The 25,621-nt window shown below is 37.6% G+C and overlaps 1 protein-coding gene across 3 annotated transcripts in view; it reads left to right on the forward strand.

Moving 5' to 3' along the window:
• The window catches only part of rnf145a (ring finger protein 145a), an 86,050-nt gene that overhangs the window by 42,811 nt on the left and 17,618 nt on the right, over nt 1-25,621 (forward strand). For all 3 annotated transcript variants that reach the window (XM_069898991.1, XM_069898990.1, XM_069898992.1), the window contains 4 exons: nt 1,105-1,340; nt 2,320-2,495; nt 3,027-3,167; nt 13,486-13,668. In XM_069898991.1, the coding sequence (XP_069755092.1) occupies nt 1,105-1,340; nt 2,320-2,495; nt 3,027-3,167; nt 13,486-13,668 (736 nt within the window). The remainder of the gene's footprint in view (nt 1-1,104; nt 1,341-2,319; nt 2,496-3,026; nt 3,168-13,485; nt 13,669-25,621) is intronic.

Below are 25,621 nucleotides of genomic sequence, written 5' to 3' on the forward strand. Positions count from 1 at the left end.
TTAGCACGAGTTTTCACTTTGTTCATTAGTTTATATTTTCCTTAAAGTAAAAGTCTCAAGCACATTAGAGCCTGCATTCATTTAAATATTTTCTTGCAAAAATGCAGCAGTCTCCTTCAATTCTCAGCTGAAGTTGAATTAGTTTCTCTTGGTATGTCGGATTGCTTCAACGTGGTGAAAACTTCAATCATTGGGCATTGTGCTCTGCTTGAAATACACACATGGATGACATGTGAGAACTAGATCTGAAGAAAATGATGGCGCAGCAAGAACTGCTGTAATGGCAGTGCTGCCACTGGGAGAGTGGGCAATGCAGACACAGTGCTGCTCCACAGGGTCCAGACACTTGGTCCTAACGCTGGCGGATCCATATAGGCTTCAAATGGCCTATTAAAGGAGCTGACGGTGTTTTTAAATAAAATCCTGCAAGATGGCATTGCCTTTGCTCCAAAATGGCAAATTCCAGGGGAGCATCTATTACATTTCTGCATTATTACATGATAATAAAGGAATCTTGATAATGAACCCCATCTTCAGAGTTGATAATAGAACGGAGTAATGTGAGCTTTTGATTATTATCTTGAAAACCACCATCTTAGCGAGTTAATGTCCAATACATTTCTATATTATTAGATTGGTGTTGTATTTTTATACCCAGATTAAACCATCTTGAAATACAACATGATTTCAAAACATTTTAAATCAAATCCTCCAAAAAATTGCCCTTGGTTTAACATAAATGTCCCAAATGTTATGATTTTCTGGTAGAGTAGGTCATATCTTCAAGCCCTTTTTGGATCTTTTCAATGTGCTTACTTAGAATACAAAAATAGGATTTGTAAAAGGAAAATAATTCTCTTTTATAACACTTCCCAAACTCTGTGTGGTTATCAGGTAAGGATATGGCACTTGGCCCATATTCACTAAACTTGAGAAAAGCCTCTGGACAAGGTGTTGTGATAAATTCATGCTTATTCATGATTAATTTGTGGAGGATAGGTTGAATAATATAAATGCTACTGATCTCATGACCTTTGTGATGTAATTTAACCTTTTGAACAGATTAGTTAAAATTGCATTTGTATTGTATTATGTTCAATACAGGACAACTTGTGGTGTGCACTCTTTGCTCCTTTGCAATGAAGACAAAACAGATCTGGCTCTTTTCTGCTCACCTGCTCCCCCTACTGGCACGGTTCTGCATGGTTCCTGTGGAAATGCTCGTTATTATCAACAGATTTGCCTTGATATTCACAGGATTGGAGGTGCTTTATTTCCTGGCCTCAAACTTGTTGGTGCCGTACAAGTTGGCCAAATCAGCATATAGGGAGTTGGTTCAGGTGAGAGAAGCTCTAGTCAAATTGGTATTTAAAGCAGTCAATGAAGAACATTGGTGTGCTTCTTGATGATTGCCAACAGTTAATGCATTCTTTGTCCCTCAAGTTTCAAAGAATTATCACATTTGTGTAGAAAGAATATGAAGAATTTCATTGGAGCATTATTTTTTCTGACTAGCTTTGTTCTTGTAAAGCAACTCGACATCTATAGGTCACAAAGGGAATTGTTTTATTGATGCAAGCAAGAAACTGTTTGAAGTTCTTAATATTTTAGATTTTTCTTTGTTTTATTTTCTCTTAATTCAGATTTTTTTTCCTTTTCTTCATCTAAATTCTAAATTACATTCCAAATATAGTATTACATGACAATAACGGAATCTTCACCCATTACCCTTTAAATAGTCTCTAATTTTGTCCGTTTTTCCTTTTTACCTCAATCTTTAAAGGGATGTACTGTTTGTTCTATCCTTAGACACAACCACATATGTGATTTTTTTTTTGCAATACTAATTCCAGTGACTGACAATTTCTAATACAAATATGTAATTTTTTTTATTATTTGTGGAATTCACAACTGTGGAACAAAGAAAAAAAAAATCCACTTTTTTGTCAGCATCCACAAAGGAGGAGGAATGAGTTAAGCGTCCTCTTTATTCTGCCTTCACATTTTTCAGACCTAAACTTTCAAAAGCTCCCTTGCTGTTTGAATACTAATCCATCCATTTTCCATTCTTTACTTGAACCTTGCAAATTGACTGCCTTTTTATTGATCACATTAAGCTGAGATTTTGTATACTTCATTAGGGGTTGAGAGATATTCAATGTGTGTATGAGAAGTAATATGGTATTGCAATCTGACATGAATCATGAATTAATATTGTCTGCATGTTCGCATGTTTGATTCTTGTTTTACACCTGGTTCTAACTTTTTGTATTATCCCATGCCAGTTAAGTTATTTTATCCTATCTTTCTTGCACACAGGTAGTTGAAGTTTATGGTCTGTTGGCATTAGGAATGTCTCTCTGGAATCAGTTGGTCGTCCCTGTGCTCTTCATGGTTTTCTGGCTGGTTCTTTTTGCTCTTCAAATCTATTCTTACTTCAGTACACGTGATCACCCCACATCTCGTGAGAGACTGCTCTTCCTCTTCCTTACAAGGTATGGTTTTTTTGCACTTGAAAAAAAAACATTTTAGTTTAGCTTGATTGTTAGAATTCTCAAATACCAGGGTTGTTGGAGAGGATGCCAGTCTTTTGGAGTAAGCTGAAGGTCATTACCAACTCTAGAGATTTACAGTAGCATTCAAAATTCTCGCTATGAATGCTGACTCTAAGAAAAGTTTTCAAATGAAATTATTTCAATTTTGGCTCTTGTTTGCAGAGAACAACTAAATTATAATTTATTAATGCAAACTATTCTTTTATGAAAGCTAAATTCAGCAATATATGGACTTGTTGAGCAGAACAAGGACATTTTTACTATTGTGACCCTTGGACTCTTTCTTCCTGCTCAAGTATAGTATTTGAAATGATGGTAGGAGAGTATTGGGGTAATTCCATGACTTTCAGCTAAAGATGGAAAAGTAGATGCTTGGAAAAAAACTTCTAGCCAGTTTTTTGTGTTACGAACAGAAATAGTAAAGATCTCAACTCTTAAATATCATTCAAAAGCTGACAATTTATGTTGCAGTATTGCAGAATGTTGCAGCACTCCTTATTCCTTGCTGGGCCTCATGTTCACGATCTCCTTCATTACGCTGGGTGTCCTCACGCTATGTAAATTCTACCTTCAAGGTTATGGTGCTTTCATGAATGACAATCTAATGCACAGGTAAGACTAAGTACATTGCATGCATATTCTATAAATAGGTTATGTGCTTTTTAAAGAATAGCATTTACCCATTCTGTGTAAAAGGGACTGGTGATATTTTCTAAAATGTTAGAATTAGTGTAGCCAATGGTAGCATCAAAACCAGCAAGACTTCAGTCTGAACTTATGTCACGTTTAATTAATCAAGTGACTAAAATGATGGCCAAAATGAATGCGGAGCAATCTAAGGATTTTATGGATAAATTATTGAAACACGTAGAACAATGTTCGTCGGAATTGAGAACAAGCTTCTTAAAACTTTGGACAAAATTCCAGTGCTTGAAGAATGCATTGTAAATTTGGAGTCTGCAGTGGAAAAAGAGATGCGCACAATGAGCAAAAGATGTAAAGGCTGGAAGGAGCAACAAGTTGACATCTCATGTAATTAATTTGGAGAGCAGAAGCAGACATAACAATATTTGTATTTTGGGGCGAAAAGAAGGTACAGAGAAAGATCACCTATGCAATTTTTCACCAAGCTACTTATAGAAAAGTTTGGGAAAGTGTTTCTGGGTGCAGACCCTGTACCCTGCACATCGGGCTCCATATCCCAAGATACCCTCGGGAGATCATCCAAGACCGGTGATTACTCAACTTCATTATTTTCAGCCGAAACAGATTATCTCTGATGCTTGGCAAAAGAAAATCCTATTGTACCAAGACCAAAATATCCAATTTGCCGAGAATTACTGCCCGGAAGATGTTGAAATGGGGAAGAAATATTATAATGTAATGGTGGAACTTTATAAACATTGTTTTAAGCCATCTTTGCTGTATCAGGCATGACTGAAGATCGTCTTGAAAGATGGAACTAAAATTTCTGAAGTCTGTGATTGAAGCTCATCAAGTCTTAGCTGAAGGACTAGCTGCAGCATCAGACTCAGAATGATTTAAAGTTAAGTTGTTTTCGACGCACTACGAACTACACTGAATTGAAGGGGTATTGATATATAATATTTTAGATAAAGGGGGGTGTTTGGTGAGGATTTTTTTTCAAGTTTATACAGGAGTTCATAAATTTCCTTTTTCTTCCCCTTTTTGTATTTTAGTAATATGTATTAGTTAAATTATTACTGAGAATTTAGGGAAGCTAAGGGTTAACTTTTTTTAAATTTCTTGTTACAAGTCAGCTAAGAACAAAGAAGTATAATATGCGTGCATATATTAGATCTAACTCTCTGAATTTTTTAAAGATATTTTTTCCTTAATTATTTTTTGTTATTATTTAAGTGGGGTATTTATTTATTATTATTAACTAAATTAATAAATTAACAGCAAGATGTGTAAGTTTTTAAAAAATGGAGGGCTTTCCTTGGCTTGAACTTGCAGGATTTTAGCATGGTGAAGAACAAAGAAATATGACTGGACATATGTGGTTAATTTATTTATTTGGAGGGGTTTCCTAGTCTAATTTACAGGTTCTCAATGTGGCTGAGAACAAAGTGATGGATACAGGGCATGTGTGATTATTTTCAACGTAGGGATTTCCTAGCCTGAATTTACAGGATCTCAGTGTGCCTGAAAAAAAGGAACTGTTATTGTGCATGCGCAGTGTCATGATGTCATCATGTAATTCGATCAAGATGTGGGTGGATATTTTTAATTACTTTGAGTTATAATTAATTCCTAGCTAGTTAATTTTAACCTTTAAACCCTGAACAAACACATAAAAGTGGATTAAATTAAATAAACTTTTTTTTGTGTCTGTATGCTCTTTAGTCAGCAAGTATCTCCATTGCGCATCCGTGAGGTGGTCAGCTTTGGGCTGAGAGAGGATTTTTTTAATATTCCTCCTTTTTAAAATATAGATATGGAAGCCCTCTCTTTATTTTCCCAATATTTTTTAATAATTCATTGGGTTTTTGCTGAATTATAGGGATGGGGGACTCTCTGTTCTTTAAAGTTTTAAAAAAATTTATGACATCATACTGATCGCTACTGCGCATGCACATACCAGCTTTTCTGTTTGGGCAGGGCTGTTCTTTTATTTTTCTATGTTAATACAGGATTTAATATGTTTGTTATATTAAATGAATTAATTTTTCAGTTTTTGTTCAAATTTATTTTGTATTTTACATTTTACACTTGTATATTGAATATTACAATAAATGTTATAGTAGGTGGTTATGAAAGTAGATGTTTAAAATCTATGTTGGGAAAGGTTGGAATTAATGTGTTTGTTTAATTTTTATATTTTCAAACAATTGTTGATGTGGAAAGTTACTATTAATTCTGGATAAAATCTGGAATGAAAAAAATTTCAGTGAAATGTTTTGGGAAATTTATTTTCAGAGCAGGTAACAAACTCTGTTTTTTATCTTCATTTTTGGGTGGGTTGGAAGGGGGATTTTGTTTAATTTTTAGTAGAAGTAGCAAGGTTGCTTATTTTTTTTGAATGCGTGTTGGATCTGGGGTGGCAGCCTTCGGATTGCTGGTGGGGAGCCAGAGCATCCAAGGGTGATTGCCTAATCAATGATTTGTTCAATTAATATATCTTGGAATGTCAAAGGTATGAATGGACTCATTAAAAGATGCAGAGTTGTGGCTCATATTAAGAATTTAAAGGGAGATGTAGTCTTTTTTCAGGAGGCACATTAAAAAGTTCTGATAAAGGTAGGTTAATGTTTAAATGGAAAAGGCAAGATTTTCAATCTTGTTCAGAGGCTAAGATTAGAGGGGTTTCCATTCTAATTAATCAAAACATTCCATTTGAATTACATAACAGTATTTTAGATAAACAGCATTGGTTTATTATTCTCACAGGTAAATTGTATAACAAAATGGTTGTATTGACCAATGTTTCTGCAACAATCACAGATAAATCACCATTTTTTTGGAGAAATTTTTCTCAGCTTTATCTGTTTTAAATCATTATTCATTGATTTAACTGTTTCAATGCTGGATTAGATCTTTGCGCTTCTAGAACTATTGCTCTTTCTAAATTGGCAACTTTAATTCATTCTTTTCAATCAAATTTCATTGTTTCAGATGTATGATGAATTTTAAATCATGATAATTGAGAATACTCATTTTTTTTCGAACGTTCACCGTTCTTATTCTAGAGTTGATTTTTTTAATTCGATAATCAATTTATTTCATTGACCAAAACTTGTGATTAACAAGCAATAGTTATTTCTGATTATGCTCCTATTGTACTATCCTTGAATTTCTCTGGTATCCCTGCCTTTTTTAAAAAAAACAATGGATATTTAATACTTCTCTACTTGCAGATAAATCATTTTTAAATTTTCTGGAACAAAAAATACAAATTTTTTTAGTACTAACTCCTCCCCATCAACATCTAATTTGATTGTTTGGGATACTATGAAAGCTTATTTGAGGGGACAAATTATTTCTTATACACCTAATATTAATAAAAAGGCCAAGAAAGAAAGACTGGAATCATAAATCAGATTAAGCAAATTGATACATTATTTGCTCAAAATAAAAATATGGATCAATACAAAAGACATGTCTAACTCAAAATCAAGTTTGATCTTCTTTCTACATATGAGCAATTGTTGAGAAGTAGGAATATTTTCTATATTCATGGTGAAAAAACTGGTAAGTTACTTGCAGGTCAATTGCAAGGTATTGCAGTGAAGAAGGAAATTAACAAGATTCGGATGAGAGATGGTACGATGACAACATCTAAAATTAATAAGACTTTTAGACAATTTTATTCTAATCTTTACAGTTCAGAGTTTAAGAATAATTTCATTTCAATGTCAGAATATTTAGACCAAATAAATTTATTCACCATATCACAGGATGAGTGTTTAAAGTTCGAGGCACCTATCTCTCATGAAGAAATTTCCATTGCTATTTCTTCCTTACATATAACAATTACAGCATGGAAACAGGCCATTTTGGCCCTTCTAGTACACACTGAACCGAGTACTCAACTCTAGTCCCACCTTCCTGCATCCTGCCCATAACCCTCCAATCCCCTCCCATCTATATACCTATCCAATTTTTCCTTAAATGACAAAATTGATTCTGCCGCCACTACTTCTCCTGGAAGCTCATTCCACACAACCACCACTCTCTGAGTAAAATTCCCCCTCATGTTACTTCTCAACTTTTTCCCCTTAACTCTTAACTTATGACCTCTTGTTTCAATCTCTCCTACTCTCAATGGAAAAAGCCTATCTAAATCAACTCAATATATCCCTCTCATAATCTTAAATACCTCTATCAAATCCCCTCTCAACCTTCTACGCTCCAAAGAATAAAGACCAAATTTGCTCAGTCTTTCTTTGTAATCTAGATGCTGAAACCCAGATAACAGTTTCATAAATCTTCTTTGCACTCTCTCTACCTTGTTGATATCCTTCCTATAATTCAGTGACCAGAACTGCATGCAGTACTCTAAATTTGGCCTCACCAATGCATTGAACAGTCTCAACATCGCTTCCCAACTCCTGTATTCTATGCATTGATTTATAAAGGCCAGCATACTAAAAGCCTTCTTCACCATCCTATCCACATGAGATTATACCTTCAGTGAACGATGTATCATTATTCCTTGATCTTTCTGCTCCACTGAATTCTTCAATGCCCTCCCACTTTCTACACATGCCCTGTTTTGATTATTCCTACCAAAATGAAGCACTTCACACTTATCAGCATTAAACTCCATCTGCCATCTTTCAGCCCACTCTTCTAACGAGTCCAAATCATTCTGAAATCTTTAGGGACTTTCAGGTGGCCAAAATCCCCTGACAAAAAGCCACATATTATGCCCATATGTGGCTGTCGGGAGGCCACTTGAAAGCACAGGAGGCACCTGCGAGGCGAACATTGTAACCCTCCTCCGGGAGGGATAATTGTTGAAGCACAGTGGTTCCTCCAACCCCACCCCAGGCATCTGAACGCAGCTGCCTGAAAGCAGTGCTGAGGGGATGACAATCAGTTGGCGAGCGCCTGACAACCCCCTTCCCCGTTGCCCCTGACCCCGGCGTGGGATGTCAAGGCAGGGGCGGCCAGCGTGGGCTGTCGGGTTTGGGGTGGCTGGTGCGGGGTGTCGGCGCTGGGTCGGTCGGCGTGGGCTGTCCCCATACTGATCCCACTTATGAGGGACAGATTAATTTGTTGCTTTCTAATGCAGGCACCGAGCACCAAATGTTTGTTGATAATTTGCCTATACCCACACCAAGCCTTGAGTGCTCAGAGAGGAATCAGACCAGCAGAGACTTTGAACTAGCAGAGGCATCGGGAGAAATATATAACCACACAGGTCTCGGTGGTGCAGAACAATTTACACATGAACCAGTTAGCAAAAGGCATCAGGATGGCAAATAAAAGCCCAGGGAGTTTATCAGAGGGAAATGCAAACACCAAATAGAATGAATATCTAAGATAAAGAAAAGTACAGTACAGGAACAGCCCTTTTGCACACAATGTCTGCACCAAACATTAACCCCCAATTAAACTAGCCCCATGTCGGTCCCCACACTGATCCCACTGCTCTGCTCTCTCTCCATAGCCCCATGTCGGTCCCCACACTGATCCCATTACTATGGCTATGGGCAGATTACCAACAAACATTTGGTGCTTGGTGCCTGCATTGGAAAACAACAAATTATCTGTCCCTTATAAGTGGGATCAGTTTGGGGACTGGCTGCCCCAGCGCTAACAGCCCACTGCCCCAACCCTGACAGCCCAAAGGGACAGGAGCCAGAGTGCCCTCCGAGGCACCTCCCGTGCAGCTGTCCCTTTCAGATGGCCAGCGCTGAGCTTTTAGTGCTGCCACCTGAATGGCAATTCACAGGTCCGCTTCAGCTTCTGCAGGCGCATTCTTAGCGGAGAATGCACCTGAAGAAGCCTTTTGAAAATCTTCTTTATTATCCACAATTCTACCTATTTTAGTGTCATCTGCATATTTACTAATCCAATTTACCACCTCATCACCCTGATTATTAATATATATAACAAACAACAATGGACCCAATACAGATCCCTGAGGCACACTGCTTGTCACCAGCCTCCAACCTGACAAACAGTTATCTACTACAACTCTCTGGAATCCCCCTTCCAGCCACTGTTGAATCCATTTGACTCTCTCAAAATTAATACCCAACGACTGAACCTTTCTAACTAACCTTCCACGCAGAACCTTATCAAAGGCCTTACTGAAGTCCATATAGACAACATTCACTGCTCTACCCTCATTAACATTCCAAGTCGCCTCTTCAAAATCTTCAAGACCAGATTGTTTCCCTGTAGAATTTTATAAACTCTTTTATAAAATGCTTGCACCATATATAAATTTGGTGTTTTAAGATTCAATTAAAGAAATGCTCCCATCTTTTAATGAAGCAAGCATCTCTCTTATTTTGAAAAAAAGGGAAAGAAGCAACAGAATATGCCTCCTATGGACCTATTTCACTACATAATGTGATGTGAAGATTATATCTAAATTGTTAGCACATTGGTTAGAAAATAATTTACCAATAATTATTAATTCAGACCAACCAGGTTTTATTTTTAAAAATTCTTATATATAAAGTGTACTGAATATAATATATTTCTACACATACAATGAAATGTGTACTTTTAATAGATGCCAAAAAAGCTTTTGATTGGGTAGAATGGAACTATTTATTTGCTACTTTAGAGAAATTTAATTTTGGTCCAGATTTTATCAATAGGATCAAATTATTATATTTATGCCCTATGGCTTCAATTTGTACTAATTTACAACAATCAAAAATGTTTAGGCTAAATAGAGGAACCCATCAAGGATGTCCGTTAAGTCCTTTACTCTCTGACTTAGCGTTAGAAACTCAAGCCGCTGTTCTCCGACAGCATAGAGAATTTAAGGGAATAACCAGACATGGAAATGAACATAATGTATCTCTTTATGCAGATGATTCATTGCTGTTTATTTCAAATACAGAGGTTTCTATATCTAATACATTAAATATGTTTGCTCAATTTGGACTTTTTTTCAGGTTATAAGTAAATTTATATAAAAGTGAACTTTAAAGGGACATATTTCTATGTATTCCAACTTTTCATTCAAGATGGTTAAGGACCAATTCCAATATTTAGGAATAATAATTGCAAAAAGTTATAAAAGGCTTATGAAAGAAAATTTGTAGTACTGTTTAATCAGATTAAAGTGTCACTATTTGGATGGTCTCCATTCTCTATTGTAATGATTAGACATATTCATTTGATTAAAATGATTATTTTATCCAAATTTCTATATCTTTATCAAGCTTTATCAATTTTTATTCCCAAATCATTTTTTGATTCATTAGAAAACAACCACAAATAAACAAAACCCATCTTCAGAAAATGGTAAGGAATGGAGGACTATCACTTCCAAACTTTCGATTTTATTATTGGCCAATTAATATACAGAGTTTATTTTTACTATTAAAATTTGATAAATGAGTTACTTGGATAGGAACAGAACTGAATTTTTCTAGGAAAGCATCATTGTTGGCACTTTTAAGTTCTGTTCTATCTCTATCACTTTTTAAACTGACTCAGAATCAGATAATGAGGAATAGGCTAAGAATATGAGTTCAATTTAGGAAATTTTTTTGGGTTGTAATAGTTTTTCCCCTGGTGAGTTCCATAACCACTACTTTCCACCTTCTGATATAGATGCAGGCTTTAAGGAATGGTATAGATCAGGTGTTAAAAGTGACAAAGATTTATTTATTTGTAAAAATTTTGCTTCTTTTGAATAATTGTCAGTTAAATTTAAGATTTCCAATCAACATTTTTTAGATACTCGCAAGTTGGACACTTTGTCCAATCTAAGTTACAAGATTTTACTCGAATTGCAGACTCAAATATTCTTGATTTTTTTTTATTGTTTGTTCACAGTGGGTTAATATCATGTATTTACAATAATTTACTGGATTTAAGACTAACATCAATGGTTAAAATTAAAAATGACTGGGAATGGGATCTTAATATAACCTTCTCGTTGAGGACTGGCATTCTACTCTTAGCTTGATTAATGATTCGTCATTTTGTGCTAGACATTGTATATTACAATTTAAAGTGGTACACAGAATACATTTGTACAAACTTACATTATCTCGTTTTTATGCAGATGTTGATCCATTGTGTGAAAGGTGTAAAATTAGTGAGGCCTCACTAATTCAGATGTTTTGGTAATGTCCCAAATTAGGAAGATTCTGGGAGAGCATTTTTCAATCTTTATCAGTGATTTTTAAGATTACAATAGATCCGTGGCCTTTAATTGTGTTGTTTGGCTTCAATCATACCTTTGTTGGCATTGCAAGAGAAGGTTTCAGCTTTTAGTACGTTGATAGCCAGACGAGGGGTTTTAATGAAGTGGAAAGATGAACTTTCATTAACTCATGGGCAGCGGCTGCAATGATGTAACAGCATATTTAAGTTTGGAAACAAATTATATACAATATCAAAGATCAAAAGTTCCAGTTTGAAAAGATATGGGGTCCAATATCATGGTTGGCAGTTTTGGGCTGTTGGGCTGCTCCGCTGATGCTCCGTCTGGCTTCCAGAGGTAGCAATCCAATCCAGTTTCGTTTTTCTTTCACTTTGTTTGGTTTTATAAGTAACCTTGATTAGTGGGAGGGGTTAGATTAGTGTTTAGTTTTTTTATTTTTCTTGCTTTTTTAAAAAAAAATAAGTTGATTAATTAGGGTTATATATGATTGTCCTAGACCATAATATCATTTGATATTATACCAAGTTATGAGCAGATTTGCTTATAATGTCATTCATTGATTTTTAAATTTAACAATATTAATCAATAATTATTAATGAAAATAGGAAATTGTTAATTAGTGAATTTTTACCAGTTATATGTATAATGTTATGATATTTTCTTTGTTATATTAATGCAGCATGAATATCCGATTATGATATTGAACTCAATAAAAATATTTTATAAAAAGCAAGGAATATTACTGGAGAGCAAAGGAAAAAAAAATTACCACTTCATGGATCACCAGATATCAGGCATTTTATTATCAGTCAGTTGGTTCCAAAAGTGTTGTTGCATCTGTCAATCCCATGTTCTCAGGACATTTTGGTCAAGGCTTGTAATCCATAATGTATGTGAAGTAAGGATTAGGTGACAATACAAACTATTTCCAAAGGCCATGTGCACAACTCCTGAACTTACCTTGGAGTTCTTCACCTCTATCCTTTGGTTATGCCCCTTACAGGTCTCGACAGCAGCATGCCAACTTTTGCTGTTTATGAACAATTTTGCCAGAAGCTCTAGTTGCTGCACCTGTGACTTATTAGACACTAGGAAACTTATTATTCCTGTGCATAGGCTTAACAAGACTGATTCTTTCCATGCCAAAGAAATTATGAAAATTATGAAATAAACTACAATACACAAATCTCTCGGTGGGAGCATTGTCATCAGGTTGGTGTTGGAAATTCAGCTAAACTAGATATGAAAAGTACTGCTCACAGTGATGGAAGAATCAGTATACTTAACTGCTATTCTGTTAAATTAATATCAATTTTCTAAAATTCTACTTTTAGTTTTTAAAACCCCTGCTATCTGGCATTCAAGCTACCAGTAAAATATCGAGGAAAATAAAATAATTTAAATAAGTAAGAATAAAATAATAGGTAAAGAATACTTAAGTTTAACACTGTAGAAGTATTTGTTTTCTGAAATAACACAAAAACCTTTGGTGAAGATGGGAGCAAATATTCAGCTAGCAGAGTGCCTTGGCCATGCTTTGCTTGTTGCAGGTGTTTGAATAAAGTTGTGTGAAACAGCAATGGCGTTGCCCAGGATGAAGAGCTGGTTAATTCCGCTCGCCATAGGAGTGACTTTCTTAGTGTCTCCTTATTTCTGCTTCATAAGAGGGCTTTATTTGTATAATTGCGGTGGGGATGGGGGGAGGGGGGTGAGTTAATTATCAATAATGTCATCGTTCGTCTTTTGGAGGGGGAGGAACCTGCAAATGCATCAGCGGTTAAATGTTTTCAAAGAATGGACTAAAATAAAGTAAATGCTTTAAGGTTTCATGAAAGTTAAGTTTGTTCAGTGTAAGTACAGTCTCTTATTTATGTCTTTTGACTTCTAAACTATTTATTATTATGCAGGTGAGGCATTGTAAATCTCAAGGTACTGCTTATCCAGCATCTACCAATCTCCATAGGTGCAGGTACCAGGGGTTTTACTGTATTAAATTCTTTGCAACATATAAAATTTGTTTCACTTCCATAAATGTATCGATTATTGCTCAAACTGCAAGTGTCAATATCTTATTGAGAGATTTTATTTTCAAATTTTCAGAGGGATGACTGAGGGTATCACATTGCTGATCCTAGCAGTACAGACTGGCCTGATTGAATTACAGGTTGTGCATCGAGCCTTTCTGTTGAGCATTATCCTCTTCATTGTGGTAGCTTCCATTCTTCAATCAATGTTAGAAATTGCTGATCCAATTGTCCTCGCACTTGGAGCTTCAAGAAACAAGTAAGAATGCCTTACAAATTGAGGAGGCAGATTTAGTTCATTTTACTTGTGTTAGTTTCCTGAATGCTTTTATTGTCCTTTGTAATTTTTCACTGTCTAAATTGCAAAGTTATCCATTAATGTTACACCATCCCTTTCCATCATTCCACTCTAAACAGACCTTTAGCCAAAATGACTCTTTGAACCTCCTGTCATCCTTTACTCTCATCTCCATTTTCTCTATTCCTTTTGTCCTGTGTTCACTAAGCATACAGTATATTTCCTCTCATATCAACTGCCCTTTGTTTATCGTTATGTTTTCTTCCTGATGTTCTGATATTTATAGCAAATTCCACATTCTCACCACCATAAATAATTAAGGTTCTCTTGTTAGATTTGTTCGTGACTATCTTGTATTTCTGCACTTTGTTTTGCCTTATCCAAAAAATCTTCCTATTCTCTAAAATATTTTCAAGTTGTTTAAAAACTTCCCTTTTGTTGGAAAGACACAGCCCAATCCTTTGGACTAAAACTTAAAATTCTGGTATGATTCTTGTAAATTTCATACATCTTTTCACATACTACTTCTCTGTAGCTAGTATGAGAAATTATCTATAACCAATCTATTTTTAAGTTAGCTTGCTATCCAATTTGCTGTTTGTCATTAGTTTTATTCATCCATTGTAAATTACCTCCATTTTCTAACTAAATAATTTTATATATTTAGTGATCATTTTGAATGTCTTAACAACTTAGATAATGTTCCAGTGAGACAGTCATTCATATTGCTACCAATTTTGTTTCAACACTTGTAAATTTATTGCACATATTAATCAGCAACCTTTCTTGTCTGGTCTTGAGCGACGTCCATCCTCCTAAAATAGGAGGAGGAATGTAGTATTATGTCATTTTTATTTATTTTCATAGCACAGTGGAGCAAGTGCAGAACTGTTGATTCATAGCTCCAGACTCTGTTTTATTTCTATACTTTCCATATGGAGTTTACATTAAGGATGACTGTGTAAGTTTCTTCCCACATCTCAGACATGCAGGTTATAGATTCATTGGCCAATGTAAATTGCCCATAGAGTGCAGGCAAATTGTCAAGTGTGGAGAATAAAATAGGATTAGTGTAAATAGGTTATTGCACTCTTAGTGAGTCAAAGGGACAGTTTCTGTATTGTATGACAAGAACAATTGTCTGCATGAAATATCAATAGGCCAAAATGGATAAGAAGAGCAAACAAATGGGATGTGAAGAATAAGTAGCATGGGATGATAAAAATCTATAATTTTTGTTGTAATATCAGGAAAAGTGATTGTTTGAAATAATACGAACAACTTCATAATATTGATATTCTAAATGAAAAAGATGAAAGTGGTATTTGAATAAAAAGTTTTATGTTCTATTTAGAACATAGGAAAGGGTAGGGGGGTGGGGGGTGGGAGGGTGTTTGCCAGATACCCTGGAAAGTTGCCTTGTGTCAAAGTAAGCGATGCCAGAATCACAGAGGAAATGGGACTGAAACAAGACCAGGGATCACAATGGAAAAATGGCCATTAGACATAATGAGTGCTTGACTTCACACAGCCTACTTAAAGCTGTGGAATGTTCACAAAGTAGCAGCATGGCATAGCTGGTCAAACAGGTTTTGAGAGAGATGGGACAAGGAGGAGAAAGAGTGACAAAGGTTTGAAGTGTGCACTGGAAATTGGAAAAGGATCAAATATCCAGAAAGGATCCTGAATTTGCCACTTAGGCTTTGGTCAATGGCAAAATCCGAGTCATTTGATTCATAATCTTGCAGGATGTGGATTCAGACAGGACCAGGTTTGGGGCAACTCCACTGGCATTTGGATCTGAGCGGTAACCTGTTCTATTCTTGATCTACAGCTCCATGCAGTTGAATTACATGCTTCACATTCTCTTGACGTTTACACAAAATTACTGGAGAAACTCAAGTCATGCAGCATTCTTCATGTAGCAAAGATAAGATACATGACTAATGTTTTAAAACTGCGCCTTTCCTCAAGGCCTGAATAACATGGTGGAGGGGGGCAGCAGGAGGAGCACAGGACCACAGGCAAGAAGTCATAAATGATAGGGGTAGGAGGGCATACAAAAAAGTCTGAAAGGTGGGGGAGGGGTTAGCTCTGAATGGAGGGGGTAGGGGGATCAAGAGAGTGGAATGAAGGGTTGGGAAAGTTGGAGGCGGGGTGGAGGGTTAAGTAGGTCAGAGAGTGGAGGTGGCAGGGTGGAGGTTCAAAAGGGAGTTGGGGAGATGGGAGGGTCTGAGGGCCAGGGGTGTGGGATGAAAGGGGGAGGACAGATGGGTATTGGTAGAAATAAGAGGGTCTGAGGGTAGGGGATGGGAAGAAACGTGGAGCTCAAAGGAGTAGATGGGGTGAGTTGGGATAGGTGTGAGGGGGAGAGAAAGGGTAAGGAGTTGAGGGATGAAGCAGTGGGATCGATTGGCAGAGGAATCCAAGATGTCAGCCTTGTGGAGGATGTGGTTGGTGTGGAAAATGGTAATGCAGTCGGCATAGGCACCAGAATAGTGTTGGTTGGGAATGGGGTAAGTACCTGCATCAACAGAGGCGTCGGTGGCTACAGTATGTTGGCAATCAGGATCACTGGCAGAGGTGACTATGGCTGCAGCATGTGGGTGACTGGGACTGGGGTTAGCATGGAGATGTTGGAAGCTTGGTCCTGTGGGCAGCCAAGGCTGAGGTGGGCAGCCAAGGCTGAGGTGGGCAGCCAAGGCTAAGGTGGGCAGCCAAGGCTGAGGTGGGCAGCCAAGGCTGAGGTGGGCAGCCAAGGCTGAGGTGGGCAGCCAAGGCTGAGGTGGGCAGCCAAGGCTGAGGTGGGCAGCCAAGGCTGAGGTGGGCAGCCAAGGCTGAGGTGGGCAGCCAAGGCTGAGGTGGGCAGCCAAGGCTGAGGTGGGCAGCCAAGGCTGAGGTGGGCAGCCAAGGCTGCGGTGGGCAGCCAAGGCTGCGGTGGGCAGCCAAGGCTGAGGTGGGCAGCCAAGGCTGAGGTGGGCAGCCAAGGCTGAGGTGGGCAGCCAAGGCTGAGGTGGGCAGCCAAGGCTGAGGTGGGCAGCCAAGGCTGCGGTGGGCAGCCAAGGCTGCGGTGGGCAGCCAAGGCTGAGATGGGCAGCCAAGGCTGAGGTGGGCAGCCAAGGCTGAGGTGGGCAGCCGGCTGAGGTGGGCAGCCAAGGCTGAGGTGGGCAGCCAAGGCTGAGGTGGGCAGCCAAGGCTGAGGTGGGCAGCCAAGGCTGAGGTGGGCAGCCAAGGCTGAGGTGGAAACCCTCAACAGGAGCTCCTGCCTGGTCCAGCTGCCTTCAGGCTAGAGTTTACAATGCAGATGATCACCCCAGCCCCGTCATCCACACACTGGAGCTTCTGAGTCCTTTGTTGCTAACCCTGGTTCTGGCCTTCGTCAGTGACCCTGAGTGCCAACATACCGTTGCCCCGACGTCTTCGCCAATGCAGATACTTGGGTCCCGTCAATGTTGACTCCATCATCAAATCCCACACCAACGTCAGCCTCCACAAGGCTGACACCTCGCATTCCTTTGTTGGTGGATCCCACTTTCTCATCCCCTCACTCCTTGCTCTTCTCTATTCCCTCACATCTCTCCCCATTCATCCCTATCTATTCCTCTGTTTCTGGTCTCCTGCATTGGTCTGCTGCTCCCCAGAGCCTGCAGTCACTCATGGCTGCTGCAGACCACAGGTGCCATTATCTTAGGCACAGAACTCTGCAGATGTGGGATTTAACATAAACATCATCGCCTCTTTTAACAGGCCATTTAAAGCCTGTTTGAAGCCACCAACATTCGGACTGAACCCTTCAGAACAACGGTGTCTCTCTTTCATGAATCTGTAGGTACCAACATACCTGCTATAATGGCAGTACTGTCTTGCTTAAACCCCACCCCCAGCCCTTGGACCCACTCATCTCCCCCTCCCCTCTGATCCCCCAACTCCTCCTTCTGACCTCCGCTCTCTGTTCTCCCCAACCCTCCATTTACCTTTCCTGATCCCTGGCCCTCTCTATTCAGAGAGATATCCCCATCCCCTCACTTCACAGCTTTTTTTTTCTCTTGTGTCCTCATACTCCTATCCATTATGACCTCTTGCCTGTGGCCCTTTGCTTCTCCTCCTCTCCCTCTATCCCACCATTTTATTCAGGCCAGAAAAGTTGGTTGTGCATTTTTATCTTTGCTATATAAAGAAGCTGCATGACTTGCTGAGTTTCTCCAGCATTTTTGTGTAAAGTACAGTCAGAACATTTGCAGATTTTCATGTTTGACTTGAAACTGACTTCATTTGATTGCCAGCATCCAGAGCAGGTGGAGATTTGAGCAGTAACTCAGGGGTGGGCAACCTTTTAATTTTTAATTAAGACATTCACCACGGTAACAGGCCATTTTGGCCCATGAGTATGTACTGGTGGTGTAGGTTAATTGGGCAGCATGTGTAAAGGTTAAAACCTTGTATTTTTGATTCTTAGTTAATTTTGTGCCTGTCTCTTTAAGAAAAAGTATTGTTTGTAGTGTTACCATAGTGACTATGACATAATATGTTATAATATCCTTGCAGACTAAGAGCTTGCATCTCATTCTTCGGCGAACTATGAAGGAGACATGAGCCCGAGATAATTTTGTTTGAATTCATCTTATTTTGTCTTATTTCTTCTTGTATATCTCTTTAAAGTTGAATATCAGTATAATCTATAAATATAGCCAAATGCTTTGCTTATTCATCATTAGGAAAATTTTAATGCAAAATTATACAAAATGTTTATTCGTTTTATCAACGAATTAAAGCTACATAAAATTGTATCTACAAAGTTTGGTTATTGGATTAATAAAATAGTAATTTGGAATATCATCCCTACATTTCCTTGAAGATGACACATTTTGAAGTTAGGAAATACTAGAACCTGGAAATTATCGTCTATAGCATGTACTCATGGGCTGAAATGGCCTGTTACCATGCTGTATGTCTAAATTAAAAAGGTTCCCACCCCTGGATTAGACCATATGACCATAATCATTGCTCGTATGTTCGCAGAGGAATCTACTTCAGATCCTTGCTGCTTCGTCTATGCTAAGTCTCAGCCAAAAAAAATTATTATATCAATTTAATACTAAGTGTCCCCAGGCTTTTTGACAATGGGCCAAGCATTCACAAGTGGTGAGGCAAATGAAATCAAAGGTGTGCAAGAGCATAGAAACAGAGTTGGAGATTGGCAGAGTTTGAAGAGAATGGAAGGTTCAAGCTCATAGAGGGATTTAACATCTCAAATACTTTTAAATTGTTTTAGTTGGGATTATAAAGGCAGCCAGTTGTTTTAGGACTATTTAAATTTAAATACAAAATATTTCCCATTAGACCATTCAAGAAAGTTAGTAGCTTGTTATTATTTTACAGAGCAATTGAAGCCACAGTTAACTTGCAATTAATTTTAATTTCATGAATAACTGATTATTTTTTAATTGGTTGACATCTTTTGGAAAAATAATACAAAAGCATATCAAAATCTCTTGATCAGTTTTATTTCATGGTTATAAACAAAATAGATATCAACATGTGTGCTTCAACTATCATGTTACCTCGTTCTCCTTATCCGTTGGTCAGTCTTTTAGAAGTGCCTTTCAAAAATTGAATGCATTGCTCTGCTCTTTAAAAAAGGGTGACATGATTTAATTTTTTTTGATATGTTTAGCTGTAGGGCACAAAGATGCACAACTCTTTGGATATTATTTACATGTAACTTCCAAAATGCATTTGATAAAATCCAATACAAGAAACTATAATCAAAGGACTGATTTGGTTAAAATTTGGCATTCCCATTAGCTAAAATAATTGGCTGATATTTTGGTAAGATGTGAACCGTCATAACGTGCTGAATCCCCTCTTTCAGTGCTGTAATCATTTTATGATTCTATGTTTGTAAGAATCTGCTGGGAATGTTGCTTTTCACTGTATTTACTTTGTAATGACTCAGATAATAAAATAGAAACCCACATGTCCAATTTTGTTGTTCACCAAAGCTATGTGTTGCCTAGTACCAAGTCAATTAATTTTGCTTCCAGGTTTGATGGATTTTTATTATTCCAAGGTTTTAGGGGATAGGGAACAAAAGCGAGCATGACTTAATTAGTCATGATCCAATTGAGAGGTTAAACCTGATTGCTGAATTCCTATTGACTCATTATGGCTCCTTGGAATTGCACTAAATTGATTGTTTTGTCATGCCTTGAAAGCATAACTAATCTCATGTAAAATACAGCAGAAAGTTAATGTCTAAATGCATCTTTGGAGAAGGGGGGAAAGAGGGAATTATTATTTAAGAACAGAAAGAAATTGGCAATTAAACAAAAAGGATTGATTTGAAAGGTGGAGGACAGAGTAGATTGTGTAATAGAAGTGGTGATGAAGTGAGCTGAAAAAAGATGAGGGTGTGAACAACTTAAAAGTATTTCCTGGGGCGATAAATAGAAATTGATTAAAAGTGTCTCAAATAGAGTAGAACGCCGATTTAATGCAACCTGATTTAATGCGAATTTGTATATAACGCAACAGGTCTTTTGACGTCGGTCTGCCACGAGCAGTGGGGACGTTGAATTGCGTGAGCAGCGGGGACATGGGGCTGCCACAAGTGGTGGGGACAGTCACTTGACTAAAAATTAATTTGTGTTTTAATTTCAACTGTAACTACAACAATTTATTGAAACCCCCAATATAGTGCGACCCCACTTTTTATCACAATGCGTTTTTTTTTACCCAACCCAAACCATCATGTTATAACAGAGTTCCATTGTATAAGCAGAAGGGAAAGAGGAAGAAATAATAAATGTCGGAATTAAAGGTAGGAGACTTGAGTGGTGAACTATCTGAAATTGCTGAATTAAAGATTGTCTGGATGGCTTCAGTGTGACTCATTAGAAGATGAAGTGTGTTCTTCAGGATTAGGCCAAACTTACATTGAATTATGATAGAGTATATCTTCTGATGTGGCTGGAAACTTGGAGGCGCTGCTTGTAAATTGAACAACAAGTGCATTGAATTGAAAGCAAAAGCACCAGAAATAAATCCTTAATCCACAGAGTTTGGGACTGGTGACATAGGAGATGGTAGTTAGAGGGCAAGATACTGAAAAGGAACAAGTATTTGGGGAAATTGGGAAGTGAACCTGCAGAGTAGTCCCTTGGGAGGAAATACAGTGGGAAGAAATGTAGTCATCGTAGTTGTGGGAATTTGGGAGACTTGTTGTACCTTGCTTTCTGCTTATTTTCCATAGGTTCACTCGCAGAAAGGCCTGTCTGACATCTACAGTGATGACCGTGGGTGCAGGTTGTTGCAGTGTATGCTGCTGGCTCACTAGTGTCTTGTCTGAAAGGAATGTATAATGCATTTGCATGTTGAGGAGAGATGCATTTTTGCTTGCGGTTCTACCTGGTTTCACTTTGTAGACTGTGATTGAATTCATGCCCTGCCATAGTCATTGGTTATCTGTGATGGAGCTTCAAGGTTGGTTCTTTCCTGTCTCTTGGTGGCTTTGATGGCTTTACAGAGGTTAGACTTCATCATTATTGTAAGGATACATTCATGATGTCACATGCAACCCTAAGATTCTTTTTTCCTGCGGGTGCGGCAGAATTGCCACTTATTGGTAGTGCAAAAAAAAACTGTATATAGCGAATACATGTAAACAAATAAAAAACTGCATTCCCTGTAGATGTTCTCGATAGTGGGGAGGGTTTTGCCTGTGATGTCCTGAGTTGTGTTCACTACCTTCTGTAGGGCTTTAAGCTGAAGGGTATTGGTGTCCCCATGGTCGCTCAGACAGGAGCTAGATTGTTATAGGATCACTCACCCGTTATTAGCAATAGAGCTGGAGGCCATCCCACCAAGAACGTATAGATGGAGATTAAACTCCATGCTACTTAAAAGACAGGATTTTAGAGAATTCATTGAGCACCAAATTAAAATGTACTTTGAAATAAATACGGAATCAGTGAAAGATAAATTTATATTATGGGCTGCAATGAAACCCTTCATCAGAGGGCAGATAATAAGTTATTGTAACTAAGATGAAGAAGGTCTAGAATCGGGAAATAGAACAGCTGGAAAGGGAAATAGTAAGTACAGAAAAAGAACTAGCAACAAGGGAGGATACAACAAAAAGAAGAGAATTGGCAGACAAAAAAATAAAATACGAAACACTACAAACGTAGTTAAGGTGGAGAAGAACATAATGAAGACAAAGCAGAAGTATTATGAGCTAGGAGAAAAAACACACAAAATACTAGCTTGGCAGCTTAAAACAGAACAAGCTAAAAGAACGTTATTGGCATCAAGGAAAAAGGACAAACAAATTACATATAACCCAACAGAGATCAATGAAAACTTCAAGGAATTCTACAAGCAATTATACTGAACTGAGAACGAAGGGAAAGAAGACAAAATAGATGAGTTTCTAGCTAAAACTGAAGTACCGAAATTGCAAGAAGAGGAGCAAAACAAATTAATAAAACCATTTGAAATAGAGGTAATACAGGATATATTAAAAAAGCTACCAAACAATAAAATGCCTGGAGAGGACGGACTCCCAATAGAATTCTATCAAACATTTAAAGACTTACTAATTCCTCCTCTCCTGGAAGTAATGAACCAGATTGAAGAAACACAAAACATGCCAGATTAATGTAAAACAGCAATAATTACAGTAATACCAAAGACGGGGAAAGATCCACTAACACCTGCATCCTATAGACCAATATCTCTACTTAACTCAGATTATAAGATAATAGGAAAACTATTAGCAAACAGATTGGCTGACTGTGTACCAAAAATAGTAAAACTAGATCAAACTGGATTTATTAAGAAAAGACAAACAACGCACAATATCTGTAAGTTCATGAACTTAATCCATGCAGTACAAGGAAATAAGACGCCAACAGTGGCGGTTGCTTTAGACGCAGAGAAAGCCTTTGACAGGGTAGAATGGAATTATTTATTCAAAGTACTACAGAGGTTCAACCTACCAGAGAAATACATTAATTGGATTAAAGCATTATATGAGGGACCATTGGCAAAGGTGACAGTAAATGGATATATATCGAACCAATTTAAATAAGCAAGTCAACTAGGCAGGGATGTCCACTATCTCCCTCACTGTTCACTTTAGTTATTGAACCCTTGGCAGAACAGATAAGAACAGAAAATAAAATAAAAGGGATAAAAATAAAAGAGAAGGAATAGAAAATCAGTCTATTTGCAGATGACGTCATAGTATACTTAACAGAACCAGAATTATCAATAAAAGAATTACATAAGAAATTGAAGGAATATGGAGAAATATCGGGGTACAAGATCAACGCAAATAAAAGTGAACCGATGCCAATGAATAATGCAGATTTCACAAAGTTTAAGAAAGAATTACCATTTAAATGTCAAACACAAGCAATCCGATACCTAGGTATTCGACTAGATAATAATCTAGGCCATCTATACAAATTAAATGATCAGCCATTAATGAAGAAATTACAAGATGACTTAGAACATTGGAAAGATTTACCACTAACACTGATCGGAAGGGTAAATTGCATTAAAATGCATATCTTCCCAAGGATACAATACCTATTTCAATCGTTACCAATTCCCTTAACAGAGAAATTCTTCAATGAGCTAAAGAAAATAATAAGGAAATTCTTATGGAAAGGGGGGAAACCGAGGATAGCGCTAGATAAATTAACAGAATGGTACAAACAAGGGGGCTTACAGCTACCAAACTTTAAGAATTATTATAGAGCAGCACAATTAAGATATCTATCAGATTTTTATCAAACATGGGAAAAACCAGATTTGGACCAGGTTAGAGCTAGATAAAATAGGGGAGAAGGTACCAGAACATATACTTTATAAGTGGAATGAAAAGCTGGTGCAATATAGTTCACCAGTACTGCACCATCTGCTCAACATTTGGAAGAAGATTCACATGGAAAGGAAAAAACCAAATGACCAACTACCAAAATTATTATTGACGCAAAATCAACTAATCCCTTTCACAATAGATAACCTTTCCTTTAGAGAATGGGAGAGAAAAGGGATCAAAAGAATAGAAAATTGTTTCTTAGGAAATAATTTATTATCTTTTGAACAAATGAAGTACAAATATGGTATAACTCACGTTACAATGTTCGCATTCCACCAACTGAAAACCTACTTAAAGGACAAATTGGGATGCAGGCTGAGGTTACCAGAAGGAAGCAGCTTTGAACATATGATTACAGACACAATGATAATTAAAAGATTTATAACAAACATGTACATCAAGCTGCAAGAGAAAGAGAACGATGAAATAAGCTGTAAATCCAAGCAAAAGTGGGAACAAGATCTAAACATAAAGATAAGAAATGAAAAATGGGAAAAGCTATGCTCTGGAACTATGAGAAATACAATAAACACAAGGTTACGCATGATACAATATAATTGGTTACACAGGCTATATATCACACCCCAAAAGTTAAATAAATGGGACCCAACAATATCAGATAGATGTTTTCGCTGTAAGAAGGAAACGGGAACAACAGTACAAGCAATTTGGGCATGTGAGAAAGTGGAAAAGTTTTGGGAAGATCGAAATCAGGTATTAAATAAAATCACAAAAAGCAACATACCAAAAAATCCAGAGATCTTTCTTCTAAGTAATATAAGAACTAGGCCTGAAATTGGATGAAGCACAAAAAAGATTTATTATGATAGCTTTAGCTGTAGCAAGGAAATCAGAAGAGAGCCTGAGAGTACAGCAATGGTACATGGAAATGAATAAATATATTCCATTGGAAAAAAATAAAATATAATTTAAAAAATAAAGTCACAGTATTCGAACAAATTTGTGAACCGTACATGGAACACAACAGAGAGGGCCTACCGCGGACCTCCACCCCCTAAAATGATAGAATGAGAAGAAGACGAAATGAACTGATCCAGTGTGTAAAAGTAGATGACACAATTTTCTTGTTTATTTTCATTATGTGATGACATTGTTTAATGGGTTTATTGTATATGTTAAACGTTTAGTGGGTAGGGAGTGGGGTGGGAAGGGAGGGGGGGGAAAAAGACACTGTGTATATTCAAGAGGGAAATGTTTGTGTGTATTTTGGTAAATATGGTTCATAGTGTGAAAAATTTAAAAAAACACCACACTTTTAAAACACTTCATCACTGTTGATGCAAGTGCTACTGGTTGATGGTCATTAAGGCTCTTCTAGGGCATCAGTATGATTGAAGCCTGTTTGAAACAGGTAGGTACCATACCCTGTTGGAGTGAGATGTTGAAGATATCTGTGAATATATTGGTACATTGGTCAGCCAGATTTTTAATACTCAGCCAGGTACTCCAGGCCAGATGCTTTCCTCAGATTCATTCTCCTGCAGGCAGCATGCATGTCATCCTCCGATACGGACTGGATGGGATCATCTTGGGACGTGGTGGTGCAGAGGGATAGTTCTTCCCTCTTATGGTGGTTAAATCAATTGCAGAAGGCATTGAGTTCCACTGGGAATGAAGCTTTGCCATCTGCTGCTGCACCGGATTTGTTTTTGTAGCAGCTTATGGCATTTAGGCCTTGCCACAGCTGTCAGATGTCCTGTGTTATTTCTATTTTCATTTCGGAATCTTAACTTGGCCTGGGAGATGTCTTTTTGCAGGTCATACCTGCTCATTCTGTATTGATCTAGATCTCTGGACTTAAATGCCTGTGCTCTGGCTCTCAGCAGGTCTTGGATTTCATTGTTCATCCAGGGCTCCTAGTTGGGGAATACCTTGAACAATTTGGTGGGGACACACTCGTCCACGGCTGTTTTGATAGTCTCTGACAGCCCTGATGTAATCGTTCCCACCCTCAGCTGAGTCCTTGAACACTGCCCAATCTGCTGACTCGAGGAAGTCATGTAA

The sequence above is a fragment of the Narcine bancroftii genome, chromosome 9 (genome assembly GCF_036971445.1).
Source record: "Narcine bancroftii isolate sNarBan1 chromosome 9, sNarBan1.hap1, whole genome shotgun sequence".
Classification (NCBI taxonomy): Eukaryota; Metazoa; Chordata; class Chondrichthyes; order Torpediniformes; family Narcinidae; genus Narcine; species Narcine bancroftii.